This window comes from Denticeps clupeoides, chromosome 13 (assembly GCF_900700375.1).
Source record: "Denticeps clupeoides chromosome 13, fDenClu1.1, whole genome shotgun sequence".
Taxonomy (NCBI): Eukaryota; Metazoa; Chordata; class Actinopteri; order Clupeiformes; family Denticipitidae; genus Denticeps; species Denticeps clupeoides.
In genome coordinates this window covers 15,065,938-15,084,565 of record NC_041719.1, presented here as the reverse complement: position 1 = coordinate 15,084,565, position 18,628 = coordinate 15,065,938, and the positions used below count along the sequence as shown (strand labels likewise).

At 42.7% G+C, this 18,628-nt stretch overlaps 4 protein-coding genes across 8 annotated transcripts; all 4 read right to left on the bottom strand.

Moving 5' to 3' along the window:
- Positions 1-38: 38 nt before the first annotated feature.
- gclm (glutamate-cysteine ligase, modifier subunit) lies at positions 39-4,235 on the bottom strand. The gene is made up of 7 exons (XM_029000321.1): positions 3,940-4,235; positions 3,236-3,301; positions 2,310-2,394; positions 1,856-1,912; positions 1,555-1,757; positions 1,086-1,200; positions 39-903 (listed from the first exon to the last, which is right to left on the bottom strand). The coding sequence occupies exons 1-7, from the start codon at positions 4,060-4,062 to the stop codon at positions 734-736; spliced, it is 819 nt and encodes a 272-aa protein (XP_028856154.1). The 5' UTR covers positions 4,063-4,235; the 3' UTR covers positions 39-733.
- A 77-nt stretch (positions 4,236-4,312) lies between these two features.
- On the bottom strand, positions 4,313-11,619 carry slc5a9 (solute carrier family 5 member 9). 4 transcript variants are annotated; one of them, XM_029000317.1, is made up of 13 exons: positions 9,442-11,619; positions 9,268-9,339; positions 8,915-9,019; positions 8,471-8,635; positions 8,277-8,382; positions 8,064-8,144; positions 7,716-7,921; positions 7,335-7,470; positions 6,990-7,097; positions 6,417-6,567; positions 5,898-6,066; positions 4,938-5,153; positions 4,313-4,686 (listed from the first exon to the last, which is right to left on the bottom strand). In XM_029000317.1, the coding sequence occupies exons 1-13, from the start codon at positions 9,565-9,567 to the stop codon at positions 4,381-4,383; spliced, it is 1,947 nt and encodes a 648-aa protein (XP_028856150.1). In that variant the 5' UTR covers positions 9,568-11,619; the 3' UTR covers positions 4,313-4,380. The 4 variants fall into 4 exon arrangements, with proteins under 4 accessions (XP_028856150.1, XP_028856152.1, XP_028856151.1 ...); XM_029000319.1 differs by having other exon boundaries at positions 8,095-8,144; positions 9,442-9,582; XM_029000318.1 differs by lacking the exon at positions 9,268-9,339 and adding an exon at positions 9,172-9,219 and having other exon boundaries at positions 4,381-4,686.
- A 1,186-nt stretch (positions 11,620-12,805) lies between these two features.
- On the bottom strand, positions 12,806-13,618 carry mrpl55 (mitochondrial ribosomal protein L55). The gene is made up of 3 exons (XM_029000751.1): positions 13,466-13,618; positions 13,195-13,384; positions 12,806-13,117 (listed from the first exon to the last, which is right to left on the bottom strand). Exons 1-3 carry the CDS (start codon positions 13,492-13,494, stop codon positions 12,965-12,967), a joined length of 372 nt encoding a protein of 123 aa, XP_028856584.1. The 5' UTR covers positions 13,495-13,618; the 3' UTR covers positions 12,806-12,964.
- Positions 13,619-13,705: 87 nt separating this feature from the next.
- On the bottom strand, positions 13,706-18,383 carry paox1 (polyamine oxidase (exo-N4-amino) 1). 2 transcript variants are annotated; one of them, XM_029000750.1, is made up of 8 exons: positions 18,305-18,383; positions 17,887-18,043; positions 15,986-16,421; positions 15,708-15,901; positions 15,144-15,393; positions 14,879-14,991; positions 14,455-14,612; positions 13,706-14,221 (listed from the first exon to the last, which is right to left on the bottom strand). In XM_029000750.1, exons 2-8 carry the CDS (start codon positions 18,032-18,034, stop codon positions 14,057-14,059), a joined length of 1,464 nt encoding a protein of 487 aa, XP_028856583.1. In that variant the 5' UTR covers positions 18,035-18,043; positions 18,305-18,383; the 3' UTR covers positions 13,706-14,056. The 2 variants fall into 2 exon arrangements, with proteins under 2 accessions (XP_028856583.1, XP_028856582.1); XM_029000749.1 differs by lacking the exon at positions 18,305-18,383 and having other exon boundaries at positions 17,887-18,204.
- Positions 18,384-18,628: the final 245 nt, after the last annotated feature.

Sequence of the window (18,628 nt, the reverse complement as noted above, 5' to 3'; positions counted from 1 at the left end):
AATAATATGATAAAATTCATATGAAAACATAACATATCTGTAGATGAAAGGTGTTGTATTTTTTATATTCACAAATTCATAGCCCATGTACAGAATATTTATGGATTACAGGACTTCTGATTTAAACCCAAATTAATTCACCATATACATAAAATATGTAATATTCAAAATGGCAACAACATTTACACCATAAGAAAATATCAATCTTCAACTGGTTGGACCCAAGATGGAATTGCAGCCATTATGAAGAAATAACAAAATATATTGGCCAGACACAACCAACCTGTGACAGGAAGAACTTCCATGTTTTTATCATCAATGGACATTCCATGCAAATGTATCTCAGTACAATAAAACATGATGTAATTACTTTTTAAAAAAATTGTTAAAACAATTAAATTACATTTAAAATTGGGTGAAACATGAAGCCCCAGAATGTTTCTGACCATGTTGCTCAGTGAGCTTCCAAAACAGACTTAAATCACTTATGCAATGCTCAGATATTTGGATAAAAAAAAAAAGCAAATTTTGCTGAGAAAAATCAATTCATTACACAATGAACAGGCACTTGGCTAGACAGACACCTGACATGAACTATGATAGACAGAATGGGAAAGATCTGCATTAAAATGAACAAAATGCTAAAAACGATCAATGCAACAAAGCTTTCACTGCAGAAAACCATGAGACATGGCCGGGGAAATAATCTCATCACACACATGCATTTTGAGTGTTAAAGGCAGGTCCTCTTGGCATGAACCAGATACCCCTTTGACTTTATAATTCCTCTGCTTTTAACAATGATGGAGTATCGCAGGACCCACTCCAGCTGCCAGTCCACAACCTGCAAGTCCTGAGTGCTCTCCTGAACCGCCTGCTGAAACGCTGCAGTAGAAATGAGCTCTGGACAAAAAAAAAAAAAAAAAAAGAAAATGAATCGTATTTAATATGTGCTTGTGGAATAAAATGATCTGTACAATGTGAGTCTCTCTCTCCATGTAGAATTTTTTTTTATGACAGAGCTAACACATTTTTCACGTTAGAAAATACAAGAATAGAAGAAAAATGCATTTAATTTAGATAACCTTTGGGGTCATTATGTGTAAGAAGCTGTATGTCAAACTCTTTCGCAAATGCTGTTAGATCTGGAGGCATCACACAACAGGAGGCAAGATTCACTTGGTTACTGCTGGGCTTTACCTGAACAGAAAAAAAGGAAAGTTTATGAATTTTCATTATCCATTTTTCTACATTTAAATAAATTCTGATTTACACGCCTAACAAAGTTTTACCCAATAGTGCTTAAGAATATTTATTGATTATATTGATTACTTCACTAGGAGAACTTTACCCAAACTACGAGTGTATAATATAATTTTAGGACAGAACAATCAGAATAGAGAAGTCACTCATGCAAAGAGTGACAAAATACCTCTTTATGAGGTATTTTGTTTAAATTCTTAAAATAGATGCAAAGTTTTAAAAACTGACATTTTAATCTCCTCCTAAACTGTACATAACATCAACCAAGTGAATAAAGATAAAATGAAATACCCGCGCCCAATTGTAGAGCTGTTCAAGGAGCGTCTTGTCCAGATCTGAGGTCCCGATTGCAGCAATCTTGCTACTTTGCACCAATGCTTCTAGCTCTTCCCATAAAGGCTGCAAGTGCTCCAGAGTCTGGCTCTCTCCGTCGGGAAGAGGTGGAGGTGCAACTATGACTGAATCCAGCTGAGAGACTCCCAGTGAGATGCAAGCTGAAGAGGAAATGACAAAATGTCAAGTAAATTATGATCATGTCTACTATAAATAAAATGATATGAATTAAAATTAGTTTAAATATGGTATTACTCACCCATGTCAACCGCATTTTTGATTGAAGAACATTCTGACTCACCAACAAAGAGCTTAACTATAAAAATCAAGGGTTATGTAAGAGAACCATAATTTTAAAAGATGCATATGCTCTAAATATGATTCTAAGAGTATAAGAATGGAAATCATGTTAAGACAATGTAATTTGTCCTTCTTGAGTGAGTAACTTGGACGAGCCTGGAAGGGTGGCTGGATAGTGGCAAGGATCTCATGATTCTGTACATATTGAGATATTCTACATTTTACTGAAAATGTAAAAACAGAGCCGATTTACAAGATGCTGTGTACGATCTGTGTGGATCACATTACGTTAATAATTGCGCCAAAACAACTGAATTTGGACTAAATTTGTATACAGAAATTATGGTATTCGATGTCCCTGTATCGATGCAATAGCACACTACTGGATAGATGATGACTACACACCAACTGACCTGAAACCTTCAGCTCCTCTCGTTCCTCAGGGGTGATGGCCTCTGTCGCTTCAGGGATGCTGCAGTCAAGGGTCTTTGGGAGCTCCTTGACAAAGAAAGAAAAATTGAGACCACAGATTAGTGTGTGTTGCTAAATAAAATACCTTTGACCCCACTATCTTATGTTGGGGACAGTGTGAGAGCAGCACCCCAGTAAGCTCTGGCTTTGTGTGTGTGTAAGACCCTCTCTGTACTCAGTGAGCATGCTGAAGCAGATTAGCTGACACCAGCAGAAAAGAGAGAGGGACCAAAGCCACTCCAGACCTGCAGCAGAGGCACATGCGGGACCGTTTGCAGCCAACCCTCCATGAACGATTTTTATGACAGTTCCTTTGATCTCAGGGGACAAATTCTTTTGTGGCCAACCAACGAGCAGGTGCTTCATTTTCCCCACAGTGAAGTTGTGGACCGTCCACTTGCACTTTGTAATTTCATGAACTTCCACAGAGCTTCTTACAACACACTTAAATGACTGAGCGACTCAAATTCCCATCTTGTTTCTGCACAGTGGCAGATTTACTGTACCCTGCTAATGCAATTCATAAAAATCAACCACACAATGCTACCAATGTGTATAGCATCTCAGTTTCATGGGGTAGACTTATAATTATTGTATATTATATGATTGTTGCATGTTATTTTTGTATATGAAATTTGTACATATTATGTGTACTACTTTTGTTTATTATTTAAATCCATCTTAGCTATATGCCTCACAATGCACCTTAAAATTACTTGAGAAGTGACAATGACATGTATTTTGCACTTGTGTGTTATAAACTCAAGCCACAGTTTCTGCATGCATCTGCATGACAGCCAGTGACAGTGACGCTTGCACAGTAACATCACTTCTGAATGAGTGAATGTCCGAGTAAAGGATGCCTCACCGTTTCCAGGGTCGGGGGTAAAGTACCGAGCCATTTGACCAGCGTGGCTCGAATGCAGTCCTGAAGCTGCGGAGTGACATTAGTTAAAAGTCGGTTAATTAATGCAATTTAAAACACTGTACACTCCTTACATGGTGTGACGTCATTTTAAAACGCTGTTAAGGCGACCGAATGACCGATGCTGACAGACAGTTTTAGTGACATGTGAGTGGCATTTGAAAAGCACAGAGTCCAGGAGACTGGGGGAGCGCAAAGTAATTAACGACGTAATTAAAGAACCAAACAGCATCTCCAAGGCGCTGCGGTTTAAGATTTAAGAACAACACTGCGCTCACTTTAACTATGTTGCTGCGTATTTGGAGTGAAGTAGACATATCTGTCCTGTCTTTTGCCTCACTGTGGCAGAAAAAGGACCCCTGGCTACCTGCACCTACATGCAAACAGGCCACCGCGGTTACGGTGACATGGCACTGGTGACACCGTCCAAACCGATAGACATGCAGGACCTTCGGCTACTTGGCCGCGGCGGGACAGCCGTGTATTTCGCACCTCCACCGCCTGAACCACTACGCAGGTCGGGGTAGGAGCAGCTAGGCAGCTAGCCAGCGTGCTAAGCGCGCCGTCACACCGGCGACGTTACGTTAGCGTTAGCGGCTAACGGCGTATCCCAGGGTTACCGGCGACGGGGTCGCGACCCCGCTCACCTCCTCACTCGTCGACGCGGGACATTTCTTCTTCAGGTGACTCCGGTTGACCAGGTTGCCCGTGTGCAGGTTCAGGGTGCTCGCGTGGTCGAGAAGCGCCTTGGCGGTGACCTGGGTTTCCATATGCGGCGGCGGCGCGTTGCCCTGCGCGGGGTACGTCGTCTGGCTGTCGCTGCGCTCCGCGGCTCCGGCTCGACTGGGAAGTCGGGCTCGGCGGGGCTGTAGCGTGGGACCGGCGCACGCCTACCCGCCGCGCGGTCGGGTTAATGTGTAAAACGCGACGTGGAGTCCTGGAACGGAGCCGAATTGTCCTCGTTTTACAGCAGGACGAATGTGCACTGTAATCATGACACGGTTCAACACAAATCAGTAATACTTCATACAAACCCCACACGGGGATCGTTTTATTAGCAGAACGTGGGAATAAAGAGTCTCATTTCATCAGGCAAAGTAGCCCCACAGGAAGACATTGGCCGTCAGTAAAATAATGGCATTGATGTTACAGACGCTGCGCCACATGGGCTCTTCTTCTACATCCGTCAGCTTCCTCTCCAGGGCCTGCTGTTCCTCCCGACCGAGCTGGACGCTGGCCGTCTCGGAGAGCCCACACAGCCACATGGCCGCTCTCTTCCACCGGCTCGTCTCTGCCACCGGGCCCGTGCTTTTCTCACACGAAGTGGCCCACGCATCGTCCAGGTCCACGCGTGGCTCCTTGCTGCGTCTCGTCCACCACGTCAGACGCACCAGCTATGAAATGAGGAAGCAACTTGTTTTTGATCAAATTCCCTTTTCTACTCGTTCGCCGTAGGGTTCTGGGGTGCAATAATGCTGTAAACTGCTGATTGCGAGTCTTGTGGTTCTCTTTTAAAAAATAATGACGAGTGTGTTCACAGAGTCTTGGACCAACTGCTGTGACTGTCACATGACCAACAGGCCTTCATCCAAAGTAAACATTGTTCTCTTATGCATACCATGAGCAGTGTGTGCAACGCGCTTACATGCTGGTCAGCAATGGGAGGAGAGCAAAGGCTGACAGCGGTGACCACCAGAGCGGTGATGGCCAGGAGGATGAGGGCAAAGTACAGATAATGCACGTCTTTAATCAGGGCTGGGCGCAGGTCCTCCTCTCCGCAGGACGGAGTCCCATACGCAAACTCCATTGCCATCCTGACAGTGCCCACTGCCAGGCCTACCATCAGCCCCCAGAATGCTCCCTGCACACACGCACATGCGCGCACACAAACACCAGACATGCATACATGCATCACCCATGTAAAGATATAAATACTGTAGACTCTGGTAAAATAAGTATTAACATCACATGCATCATATGAGTAATACACCGATGCAATTGTCTTTTTAAAATGTGTACACATATTTTACATATACTGTTACAATAAGAAGCAAGTGAACCCTTATATGGAATTAAAATATGGAATGGAATTCTGCACAAATTGGTCACAAAATGTGATCACAACAATAAACAAGCACAGGCTGCTTAAATAAATGCCATGCAAATAATTATATGTTTTTTACTGAGCACATCATGCCACAGGGATGTCACTTCTTCCCTCAACTGTATGTAATTATATGCCCCATTTAATTAGACTGAAGTTAGTCTTGACTTCTGGATGTCGTGCACTGATGAGAAATAGTCTTATAAATAGACTAATAACTAAATAACAGATATCACCACTTAGATAAACTGAAAGTAGAGTAGCACACATGTTTTGAATATATTTAATGTTAAAAAATAGATGAATATATTGAAAGCAAAAAGTTTGGAGGAAAAAACTACTGTCATTAATGCCATTTCCTGGATGCCCACTGCTCACCAATGGTGATGGTTAAAAGCAGAGGACACATTTTGTTGTGTCACCGTATGCTGTGCTGCAGTGTTTCACAATGACAATAACTTCACTCTCAGAATAATTTATGATTAGCATGGCAAAGGGTACCTGCTCATTTACACGTTTCCAGAAAATGGCCAAAATAAAGACTGTTGTGATGGGCGGAGCCAGGAAACTGGTGATGGCCTGTATGTAATCAAATAGCTGCCCACTGTTGGCCATCTTGATAACTGGGATCCATAAGATACTGAGAACCACTAGCAGTAAGATAAAAACCCTGAGACAGAGGAGAGAAACACATGTCGGTATAACACGTTCCACCAACACATATCTCACGACTCCATTTGAATACACAGAAATGATGTAGAATCTTCTCAGACAAGCCTTGAAGGAGATGCAAATGGAATTAGAACAATAAACAATAAAATAATTTATATTATATAAAAATTATATTTTACACTATTATTCTCCATGAAACGTTTTTTGTTTAGCGAGCGATGCATGGATTAATATTGGGGTCGGTAATGTGTCTGGTTTTTGGTTTTAAATTACACAATACTTGTGGGATTCTTTGTCCAGATGGGCCACCAGTCTATAACCAACACACCATTTATTTTACTGCCCCACCTGCCTACCACCATGAGCTCCCGTTCAGAGGCCTGCAGACGCAAGCGCTGCCAGATGTCCATGGTGAACAGGGTGCTGCTGCTATTGAAGATGGAGGTGAGAGAGGACATGAGAGCAGCCATCATAACTGCAATCATTAACCCTCGCATTCCTAAAAGGGACAGAAAGAGTTGGGGGGCTGCGTTACGTTGGCCCGAATGTAAATTATAGTTACAAAATGTGACTATTTGTGAAGGTTCTCAGTCATCCAGGTCTTGGTTATCTTGAAAAAAGGTTATTTCACTGGCAACTGGACTTGTTATGGAACCTTGACAATGTTTTGCCCTTCCATTCCAGAGGACTTTCTAAAGTAAAGTTTCTAAAGACTTGTGAGACCCACCCAAGACTTGAGAAAGCCCTCTGGAATTGAAGGGCAAAATGTTGTCAAGGTTCCATAACAAGCCCAGTTGCCAGTGAAATAACCTTTTTTTTTAATATAAATATAATAAAAAAGCCTAACACATCCGTGCTGTGGCTTATGACATGTTTTGGAATCATATATTATCCACACTTTGTTGGTGGAAGCTGCCTCACCAACTGGCATGAGTTCCACCACTAGTTTTGGGTAGGCAATATTGGAACAGCCCACGGTGACTCCACAGATGCGCTGACACTCAGCAGGGTCCACACAGCCCACTTCATCTGAACAGGGCAGACACACAGAGATAAGGATCAGCAAAAGTGAGACCCACCCAGTCCGGTTTAAGGAATTAGGGTGGCAAATACCGCCTTTCATTCACCCCCTTGGCCACATTCTATGTATTGTGTTTCGCTTGAGGTTAACAACTTGAAAGCAGTTTGACATTCTGACTCAGTTGTCAAAAGAATGACACAAAAGTCTGTGTCATTGTATTAGGCAAGACGGCCCTTGGTACACACCGGGAAAAAGGGCTCGGCTGATCATGCCAGGCATGACCACGAAGAACATTGGAAGGATCTTCAGGTAACCTCCCAGCACCGAACCACCTTTTGCATGGGACAGGTTTTTAGCCGAGAGAGATCTCTGAACTATAACCTACAGAGGAAAAAGATTAGTTAAATTCAAATAAATGTAGTGTCTGAATTTTATTTAAATGAGGCCAATGCAAAAATTCAGATTCAGTTATTGCCCAACAAAAGAGTTTTTTTTTTACTACTCAGGGTGGATGACAAATAATTAGTTTAACACCCCCACAGCTAATTATTATTCTGTGTGTTCGTTGGACAGAATCATTTCCTTGAGTAAAACACAGTGACTGTCGGAGCAGGTGCACTGATGACCTGGTCTGTGCACCACACCCAGGTGGCGAGCACTGTCAGGCCAAACAGGAGCCCTGGCCAGGGCAGATCTCCGCTCAGCGGGTCCCTGAAGATGTGGAAGGCATCTGGCCTTGGCAGGTGGCATGTGGTGTTGGGCACAGTGAGGGCAGGAGATGCCGCCATATACTGGTCCATCAGTCCCTCGTACCAGCCCACTTCGTCAAAGGCTAGCACAGGAGAACAGGGCCAAAGGCATTTAAAGGATTTCTCAGGTACGTGCACTAAATAATTCCAGCTTGAACTGATTATAGAAACAGACAAAAACAGCCATGAAATTGAAAGAATTAAAAAAAGGAGTAGGATTTATACCTATAAACATGAGAACAAATGCTCCAATTACCATGATGACAGTCTGTAAGGCGTCCGTGTAGATCACAGCGGTCAATCCGCCTGCAACCAAACGTATTTGTTACGTCGATTAAATGTAGACAAATTTGTACGCATCAAGACGGCCACAATGACAGTGGCAAGCGATGGGTAGAATAAATAGAATGATTAGAACTTCTCTTTCTTGCTCCTCACCGGCAATGGTGTAGACTGCCGTCACCACTAACAGGAAAATAGTTGACAGGTAGAGGTCCCAGCCCAGGGAGACTTGGATAAACAGAGCTCCGGAGAAAATGTCTGTCTGCACGGTGCACAGCAAATAACACAAACTTTACTGTAAGCTTTTGTTTTTTCGGGGTGTGAGTTGACAAGCGTGGTTAATGCCTCACAGAGATCTTGGTAAATATGTAGAGAATTAGCGAGAGGACACTCATGTAGATTCTTATACGCTGGCCACCAAACCTCTTCCTCAGGTACTCTGGCATGGTGACCACCCCAGCTGAAATGTAGACCGGGACAAAGATCCAGCCAAGGGCAACGAGAACCCAAGCAGCCTGCAAAACGCTCCAAACAATTCAGTCCATTCATCAATGGACAGTTCTCGAAACCTAGTTATGGACCCATTCTAAACACACCAGTGACAGTAAGGTGACAGCCAGATATTGACACGTATCGCGATGTTGACCTCTGATGAAGGGCTAAAAGCTGCTAAACACATACGCACATGAGATGTGGCAATAGGTCAGGTCTTTGTGGAATTTAGGTGCCGTGACCTTTCTTATTGTTAAATCAGCATTATCGATGCTTTTCATTGTCTGACAGGTTCAGCTTACATTCCATTCGAAGCCCCCCACGGCGATGCCCCCTGCTGCTCCTGTGCCGGCTAATCCAATGAACAAGCCACTGCCCACATTGCTGGACATAAGCGAGGCGCCAATCTGGGAGAGAAGAAAGCAAAATTAGTACCATGCTGCTGAGTTCCAGTTTAATATATATATTAAGGCCACGATGCAAATATTAAATCAGCTGGAAACTAAATTTGGTACGAAATGTTCAATTATACAGATAAAACGAAATAGTTCTTACATACTGTTTTTATATTGTGCTGTCGATGCTCATCAACTTGATTGTCATATAACTGTAGGCAAAGGGGGACATTTTGCTGCTGAATAATCAAAATACTCACAGGCCACCAAGTCATGGATCGGCCAGCCAAAAAGTATCCTCCTACTGTCCCGCGGTTTGCTTTGACGGAGGACTAAAGACAGCAGAGTCGTTAAAATACATTTAACACGCACGACGGATGGGAAAATATACACCGTAATATTTGCAAATGATCTACATTAAAGTAAAGCCTTACCCATATTCCGACACCCAAAACAAAGATGAAATAAACCACAACCACTGCAATATCAGCAGCTTCCAAAGTGATTGTCCCATTGTTCCCAGGCGCGGGAGAACCTGTTACCGGGGTCGGTGTTGTCATTTTTAAGAGCGCTACAGAAAAGTGTGTGAACTTTGAAGCTAACACACAAGGCTTGTCAATGATTAGTCAAACTGTTATCGAAATTGTTCAGATGCACCTTATTAGTTACGTATAATATGCATACCAAACCATGCGTTTAGCCGACATATTTGGTTAGAAGACTGGGCCACGTGCAAAAGAGCCACGGATTTGAAACCCAAGATGAATGGCGGTGATATAAAGCGAGAAGCCCATTTCTCGATTGCAACGCACAAAGGCTTTATGCCAGGTGTCCTTTGAAAAGTGGTAAATATAGCTGCCTTCCAAGAAGTCGAGCCAGATTTGATTCTTAGCCGCTGCATTCAGGTTTTTGGACAAAATTCAAGTTAATTTTCCAAATAGTCTATTCACTCACTAACGGTACCACTTTACCACTTACTCCTAATCAGGATCATGGTCCACATAATACATTTTATTTAATGAACCTCATTGAATCTTTCTTACGGGTAGGGTTGCCAGCCGTCCCGAATTGTCCAGGACATCCCAAAATATGGGTGATTTTCGGGTCCCATATTGGAATTACAGCTTTGTCAGCCAATAATTGAGTACTGTAAGCATGGCAAAACTCATGTAAATGCTGCTATGCGATATGAAGCGCCGATAACAATCAAACCTCAGATCCCATAATGCAGTGGGCTAAGTTGCCTTGCCGAATGTCATCTTTACACTTCAGCTGAATCTGTACAGGAGCCGTTTTACACTAGGGATGCTCTATGCGCACCTGCAAGAAATTTGTACAGGATTACGTCAATCGCAAACTGGAGATTTAAAAATGGTCAGACCAACTGGTATACTTGTCAAAAGGAGTATATTTGGGTTTTCTATACATTCTGCCTCACATTATTACAATGTAATTATTTATAACATTTAGAATAAATGATCATTTTGACTTTTACAATGATTTTGCAAAGCTGATTTTGAGCTGTTTCTCTTACTCATTATAATGTTTTTTCTAAACCACACAATAGTAAAAAAAAATTATTACAATGCAGTGCTCTATTCAGCTGTGTTAACATTCTGAATATCTAGGCAATTGATATTTTATTGTAATGTCAGTTTGGAAATTTCAGCCTGAGATAAGAAATCCTAATCCCCGAAATGAAACCAGACAGCCAACAAGATGTTTCAGATGTTGGCTCAAGGTTCCAGGGCCTTTGGTCACATTCATTTCATTCCAGCCATACGAGGTATGCTACCAACAAACAGCCAAGTCAATTAACTAGATGTTCTGGCTGGCTTGCCTTGGGGACAACATCTTGAAACCATTTGTGTTCTTGCTGGTCTACATTCATGTCCAGTGGACACACCTGAGGACGGGAATCTGCTGATGATATAAGAACAGAAGGAACTACAGAAGTAGCTTCCTAACACTATGGAACTTTTTTGCATGGGACGAGTCTGTAAGCAAAGAGAGCAAATGACAACATAGGATGACAAAAAAATGACAGCATTTGATTTTGCTAAAAAATAAAACGAGAGGTGCTGTATTTGATTAGAATACTGCATTTGTACCTGAAAAAAAAGGATAGACTAGAAATTTCCTATATAGGCCAACCACAGATGTCACTGGTATCACTCCCTCCTTAGTACAGAATCAGAGTGACCAGATGCACACCACGCTGACGGTCAGGCATGAGAATGTGGTGTTGGGTGCATTGGATGCAGGAAATGCATGCGTTATCATCCTGTACCTGCACTTTTCAGAAATTATTGCGCACAAATGCATTCATAACCTTAAAAACAGGCCTTTTCTGTCTTTCTTCAGGTGAATGGTGTTGACCTCAAATACAAGAAACACTGGACATGTTATCATGAAATAAAGATGTGTGTGATACATCATTCTGCCACCTGCGTAATTCTCATACTGTACATGTGGTGTGTATGTAATGCTTTGACTGCAACTCCTTAACAGATGCATACAGTGCAGGCCAAAAGTTTGTGTTTTCTTTATTTTCATGACCATTTGCATTGGTAGATTCTCACTGAAGGCATCAAAACTATGAATGAACACATGTGGAGTTATGTACTTAACAAAAAAAGGTGAAATAACTGAAAACATGTTTTATATTCTAGTTTCTTTGCTCTGGTTACTGCTTTGTACACTCTTGGCATTCTCTCGATGAGCTTCAAGAGGTCGTCACCTGAAATGCTTTTCCAACAGTCTTGAAGGAGTTCCCAGAGGTGTTTAGCACTTGTTGGCCCCTTTGCCTTCACTCTGCGGTCCAGCTCACCCCAAAACCATCTCGACTGGGTTCAGGTCCGGTGACTGTGGAGGTCAGGTCTCCACTTTTTGTTAAGTACATAACTCCACATGTGTTCATTCATAGTTTTGATGCCTTCAGTGAGAATCTACCAACGTAAATGGTCATGAAAATAAAGAAAACACATAAAATGAGGTGTGTCCAAACTTTTGACCTGTACTGTATACTGTGAATTATGGGACAGTGTCGGCTTGGCATGTAAGGACGTAAACTAGTAATCGAAGTGTTGCGGGTTCACATCTCCCACACTGGTCCCAGGTGCCTTTCATTGTGTGCACTGTGTGCTGTGTATCACATCGACAAAGCAATCAAATTAGTTAAAGGCTAGTTATACGGTAAAGATATTGAAGGTTACACAGACCTCTGTCAATGATAATATGGTTATCAGTAGGGGTGTTAGAAAAAAAATCGCTACAGCAAAATACCGCGATATTTTATATGGTGATTTTGTATCGATGCAGGGACGTCAAATATCGACTATTTTGTTTACAAATTTTGTCCACCGGGTGGCGCTGCCGCGCGTTTTCTTTAGTGGTGATCAGCAGAGATGAAACAACCTCCACTCCTGTAGATGGCGCTGTACAGCCGGCCACTTTTAATTGGGTGAAATCACACAACATGACAGACCTGTGAACTGCAGAATATCGCAAGATGTACACAATATATATCGTGTTACGTGTCGTACGTGAGACTTAAGAATGTACCTAATCATGTATAAATAGTTTTAATTGAATTGCACAAAAAAGTGGTACCAGCCTAGGGGGTAAAACACTCGCCTTTGAACCAGAAGACCCAGGTTCCCAAGTAAGACGCTCTGGGTAAGGGCGTCTGATAAATGCTGTAAATGTAAATGCGAGCTGCACTTCAATCCAAGTGAACCACCGCTGTGCAAATTATTTTACAGTCACAAGCAGTTATGATCATGAAAACCAAGACAATCCCTGCTGCAGAGTTTATTCGTGATGTTTAAAAGACTATATTAACACATGGAAAAATGACCATTCATACAACGAGCGTGACCACGTGTCTTACGTTACTGGTCGACGTGAAACGACAAATCTAACAAAACCACAGCATGAAGCGTCACATCATCCTCATCATCCCCCCTTCCAGAACTTGCTGTAGTCGTCCACTTTAAAGTCATCCTCAAATTCGTCCTTTTCGTGCTGCGCAGCGCCCTTCTTTGGGTCCCTTTTCCGTGACCTCGCTCTTCTTTCCTCCTCGGAGAGCGTGGCGATGTCCACGGGCATCTGAAACCGGACACGTTCCGTTAGAACAGCGACTCGCACTCGCAGCGCAGCCGACGGCCCGGCGGGACCGACATTACCGTGAGAATCTTTTTCGGCTCCTTGTATCGGACGTTGACGGTGGAGCCGTCGGGCCGAACCAGTAAGAGCGGGTAGAGGCGCTCGTACTTGGCTCTGTTGCACCGGCCGATCGACGCCCGGTTCGAATTCAGCTGGACGGCCGAGGTGTGGTGAGCGGCCCGTCCCCGTAACAGCGTCCGGTGTAAACACCTGCCAAGAGCCACAGAATTCAACCCGAGCCTGTATGTGCACGTCTGGCTGTATTTTTTACAAGTAAATAAAAACATTCACCTGAGTAATGATACGTTTGCCGTCCACATTCTGTTTAGATCTATAAACCTCACTTAAAGACAACGGTCATAAAGCAGGCTGGTAAATAGCACATACATATCTGAGCACGAAGGTCACGTGTACTGGTGCGTCGCTGGAGCGGTCCGTTTGGAAACACATAAAGCGAACATTAGTTCCTCCCGGAACTATGACCCAAGCAATATAAGGCGTTTTAAAATGAAGCCAATAACACAAAAGCAATGAAGGAATACCACAATTTTTTTAATTAATCATATCAATTCAGGTTTCCATACTTGTAACCTGTTCTAATTAAAATACAATTACCATAAACATTGATTCGTCAATTTGAATCAACATGCAATTAATGATTGACTGATTTACATTTACAGCATTTATTAGACGCCCTTATCCAGAGCAACTTACAATCAGTAGTTACAGGGACAGTCCCCCTGGAGCAACTTAGGGTTAAGTGTCTTGCTCAGGGACACAATGGTAGTAAATGGGATTAGAACCTGGTTCTGGTTCACACCCTGATTGATTGATTGATTGATTGATGTATTAATTCATAAGATTCTGATACTGTGAGATTTGTCAGTTCTCCTGATCTGGAAGTGAACAGGCTGCTGTTGTGGACACGGCTCTTCCATAATGCTGCGCCAACCTCTCGGCCTCCCTGTGTCCGGACAGCAGGGCTCCTTGGACTGTGCCATATAGCTCCTTTATTGTTCCTTCTCCTGCAAACAGCACCTGTAGATCCTGAGAGAAAGACATGTTTTTTTTTATAAATATCCATGACTATACATTTTACCACAACATGGCGGTGTCTGCTGGACACACAGTGAATTGCAAAATAGTTGTCTCAAAGCTCTTGCTGCTCTCGCCTATATTCAAGGATGTCAAGAGGGGTTGACTGACTTAAAGTTAATTGCTGTGATTGCAACAATACAAAATACCAGGAGGGATGTGTTAAAAATCTGAAATTCATTTACCACTGAGGGCTTCTTACTGCTTGACAGCGGTTCGGCCAACTTGTCCATTATCTTGGCATCTATGCCAGGTGGGATGTATGTGTAAGTCCCCTGGATAAACTTCTTACTCTGCCACTGGGTGCGCAAGACCCTCTTGGGAACAGGAATACTAGGGTTGCCTGAGAAAACAGAAGTAGTAGGCGCAGTCTTGTTAATTGATCCGCTAACATGTAATTGGCATTATGGACTGTTATTAGAGCTGTTATTGAAAATAAATATATATTTTGGAAAAATGGTTCATGTCTACATATAATAATATGCAATTAACTGTACGCTTAATTAAGCATTGTGAATTCACAAGGGCCATGAATAGAATGCAAAAAAAAAAACTTTACTGCCTGTTCAAAGCATATACCTACTCTTGATGTACCACACTAATTCTCACCAGTGAATTTCCTGAAGTTCTCTGTGATGACACAAGCGAGTTCTTGCTCTGTCAAAGTCTCAACATGCTCTGCCACATTCCCTGAACACCAGCCAATCAGTACATTACCAAACCTTGAAACACAATACATACAATAAGCTACAATATACAACATGAATTACAATATCAGTGTATAATAATATAACCTGCATTTTCTGTAAATCACATTATTGGAAGGCGCTGTTTGTTTGCACACATTTCTTATGGCGTCTGCGCGCCTTCTTACGTTTCCTTTGGTCGCATGACGGTGAAATGCTGCAAGCTTTTTATCCACCGAGTTGTGCTGCTGGACAAATCGGCTGGAGTCTCCCCCTCCCATACAAGACTGATGGAGCTAATGTCACTTTCCCAAAAAGCCTCTTCGTACTCTAGAAAGATCTTGTTTAAACAACCAAAGCCAAGTTTCTCCACAGCCTCCAGCTTCTCCTGCGGGAGTGGGGGGTCAAAGAAGGTAGATGCTGCTGTTTTCAAGTACCCTGTGGAAACATCACACAGAAAGAGCTTGGCTGCTGAATCTGGCAGACTGGGTTATTGAGGTGAGTTCGCGCCACAGTTGTGATTTATGTTGCTTATGTCTCTCAGAGGTGTGCAATCCTGCAACAGTAAATCTACACGAAAAAATGCTCCCTGATATAAATCCACACTGCAATCACTGTCCCTGTAACTACTGACTGATTAATACCGTAAATGGAATCAGAACTCCCAAATCATTAACACATAATGATTGAACATTCATTAAACTTGGTGGTGGTCATCAGAAACGTAGCCGAATTCAAATCTACACACTTACCTACGGAGACGGTGACCACTACATGATCTGCCAGAATCTGCTCCCCATTTTCACACAGGAGACACACTGGGAACTGATGCCCTTCCTCATTCCGGAAGGAACCTTCCCAGTAAACTTTACTCACAGGCCTGTTCAGCAGCAAACGGTCTTTAGGTAAATCCTCCAGAAGCTTGTCTTTCAGCATGAACATTTTCCTGCGGGACAAGCATCGGTGGCAGTTTAGTGATGGGAAAGGTGTTCATAAGAGTTTGATGTCTAGAACTGCAAAATGAAAGTACCCTTCAACATTAAGATCATCTCCCATGTTGCAGAAGTACTGCCAAGAGTTGAGGGACACTGCTCTGAGGTCAGACACTCCTACGTCAGCCGCCACATTTTTACCAACCAGATGCAAGATACTCAGTATTTTATGTTGTTCTTCTTCAGGGGATCCCCATTTCTGTATAAGTTGCTGAGATTCCTCTGCAAAATGCTCTCCTAGGCTTTTCCCAATGAGTCCTTCATGTTTCCTCCAAATAATTTCTTCTCCTGCCTCATACATACGATTAGCGAACTCCGTGTCAACCTTGCTTCCCTTGTCATTTAAGAAGAGCTCGCTGCCTTCCTCTGTCACCAGCTCACTCAGCAAGTTGTGTTGTTTGAGGAGAGAGTACACCGGGTTGGCATCTGATGCTCCATGGATGAACTGGGCCCCAGTGTCAACCCAAGACTTCCCTGATAAAACCATGAATGCATTGTGTCAGTCAGTAAATAGTAAGTATTCTTAATAGATATCAAGCACGACAGTCATGCCTACACCTAGTGGGTCTCTTAGGGTCTCTTCGAACTGCCACCCCCACCTATTGTTCTAAGCCCATCTGTACCTTGTCTTGCCATAACGTATACTGTCTCGCATATAAAGTGTACTGTATTCGGTCTCGCGTATAAGGCCAAAAGTTTGGACTGTTTCTCATTCATTGTGTTTCCTTTATTTTCATCACCATTTACATTGGTAGATTCTCACTGAAGCCATCAAAACTATGAAGAGTGATGGAGTGCTGCGGCAGATGAACTGGCCTCCACAGTCACCGGACCTGAACCCAATCGAGATGGTTTGGGGTGAGCTGGACCGCAGAGTGAAAGCAAAGGGGCCTAAACACCTCTGGGAACTCCTTCAAGACTGTTGGAAAAGCATTTCAGGTGACGACCTCTTGAAGCTCATCGAGAGAATGCCAAGAGTGTACAAAGCAGTAATCAGAGCAAAGAAACTTTTTTTGTTAAGTACATAACTCCACATGTGTTCATTCATAGTTTTGATGCCTTCAGTGAGAATCTACCAACGTAAATGGTCATGAAAATAAAGAAAACACATTGAATGAGAAGGTGTGTCCAAACTTTTGGCCTGTACTGTATAATTATACTGTATACTGTCTCGTATATAAAGTATACTGTATGCTGTTTTGCATATAATTTATACCGTCTCAAAATACACCATATTACCAAGCATTCTTTTGTCTGTTACTATTTTCAGTTTTTAATGCCACTTCTTTTGAAGAGTCAAGCATGATGATTACAAAATACCTTTTATATTTAATCAAAGCATCTTTCAGTCATTATTTTGCTGATAAAAAGGGTCTGAATATATATATGCAGTCCATGAATGACCCTGAACTGAAAGGTAAAAATAGGTCAAGAGCTTGTGAGTTGAAGTAGAGAAAATCGGTGAGGAAGTGAAAGTTTACAATGAAACAAGCTGAGAAAGCATCTCAGCAAAGACAGCAAGACCTTTATATCTATATCTATCAAAGGGTGAGAATCATATGGGCATTAGTGACACTTTACCAACTTTACAGTACAACAAAAAACAAAACAAAAACCACATTTTGATCTAACTTGTGTGTTACTTTTATTTGCTTATGACAGCAAATTTGATTCTAAAACATTTTTTAATTAACAAAATAATAATTGTAGTCCCCATCCCCCCTTTTAACACCAATTGCTTCTGTGTGTTCAGTGCTAAGTCCATTTGTTTTTTGTTTAATAACTCAATAATTACTAAGAATTAACTCATGTCCCTTTGAGATTAAATAGCGATTTAATTGAATGTGCATATCTCAGTGTCGCCCATCTCTCTGTGTGTCGCTGTCTAGGTGCCGTGTGAAGGTTTATTCCCACCAAACGCCGTTCGATACGGACTCACCCACGCCGGCTCTGGCCACCCTTCCTCCGGCCTCCTCCGCCGCCTCGACCACGAAGACGCGCTGGAAGCCCGCTTCCCGCAGCCTGGTGGCGGCCGCGATCCCGGCCAGCCCCGCTCCCAGCACGACCACCCTGGGCCGCTCCTCCATACCGCGTCCCTGCACAGACAACACACTGCGTGGAGTAGAAGTGAACAACGTCAGAGTAACGTTCAGAGCAACGTCAGAGTAACGTTCAGAGCAACGTCAAAGCAACGTTCAGAGCAACGTCAGAGTAACGTTCAGAGCAACGTCAAGACACTTCCTGACTGGATACAGGGAGTCGCTTGTACTTTTCAGGATAATGAACCGTCTTTGGACATTATTCAGCCATAACTGCGCCGTCGCTTGAGCAGCGTTTTAATTCACTGAAATACGTGCCTGGGTCTAAAAAGGATTTGTAGAGAAAGATGAAGTGACTGCGCGTCAGGAATTTTCCTTTTCATGTCGAACCTCTTCTACTATTAGCCGCTAGATGGTGTAAACCCCGCTTTCCTTTTTTTCCCCCCACCGATATACACCAATTACTGCAATTAATATGGCTCCTTTTAATATTCGATACCGTTCAATGATTATTCGGAAATTTCCTTGCTTTTCCACCAGAAAAAGAACAATAAAACTCAAATGTTGATGCAATAGATGCTCCACTTCTAAGCAGCCATTTCCCGGTAGTCTTTCAGATGTTTGAACTGGTTTCTAATCTAA

Coding starts and splice junctions, on each gene's coding strand:
- gclm (XM_029000321.1), bottom strand. CDS start 4,062: ATGGAAACCCAGGTCACCGCCAAGGCGCTTCTCGACCACGCGAGCACC. Junction 2,395..3,235: donor TACCCCCGACCCTGGAAACG/GTGAGGCATCCT, acceptor TTCTTTGTCAAG/GAGCTCCCAAAGACCCTTGA. Junction 1,201..1,554: donor AGCTCTACAATTGGGCGCGG/GTATTTCATTTT, acceptor TTTTCTGTTCAG/GTAAAGCCCAGCAGTAACCA.
- slc5a9 (XM_029000317.1), bottom strand. CDS start 9,567: ATGACAACACCGACCCCGGTAACAGGTTCTCCCGCGCCTGGGAACAAT. Junction 7,922..8,063: donor ATTTGTTCTCATGTTTATAG/GTATAAATCCTA, acceptor CTCCTGTGCTAG/CCTTTGACGAAGTGGGCTGG. Junction 6,067..6,416: donor GAGCTCATGGTGGTAGGCAG/GTGGGGCAGTAA, acceptor CCTCTGTCTCAG/GGTTTTTATCTTACTGCTAG.
- mrpl55 (XM_029000751.1), bottom strand. CDS start 13,494: ATGTGGACGGCAAACGTATCATTACTCAG. Junction 13,385..13,465: donor GCAAACGTATCATTACTCAG/GTGAATGTTTTT, acceptor GGCTCTTGGCAG/GTGTTTACACCGGACGCTGT. Junction 13,118..13,194: donor AGCCGAAAAAGATTCTCACG/GTAATGTCGGTC, acceptor GTCCGGTTTCAG/ATGCCCGTGGACATCGCCAC.
- paox1 (XM_029000750.1), bottom strand. CDS start 18,034: ATGGAGGAGCGGCCCAGGGTGGTCGTGCTGGGAGCGGGGCTGGCCGGG. Junction 14,992..15,143: donor GTCATGCGACCAAAGGAAAC/GTAAGAAGGCGC, acceptor TTGTGTTTCAAG/GTTTGGTAATGTACTGATTG. Junction 14,613..14,878: donor GAACTTCAGGAAATTCACTG/GTGAGAATTAGT, acceptor CTGTTTTCTCAG/GCAACCCTAGTATTCCTGTT.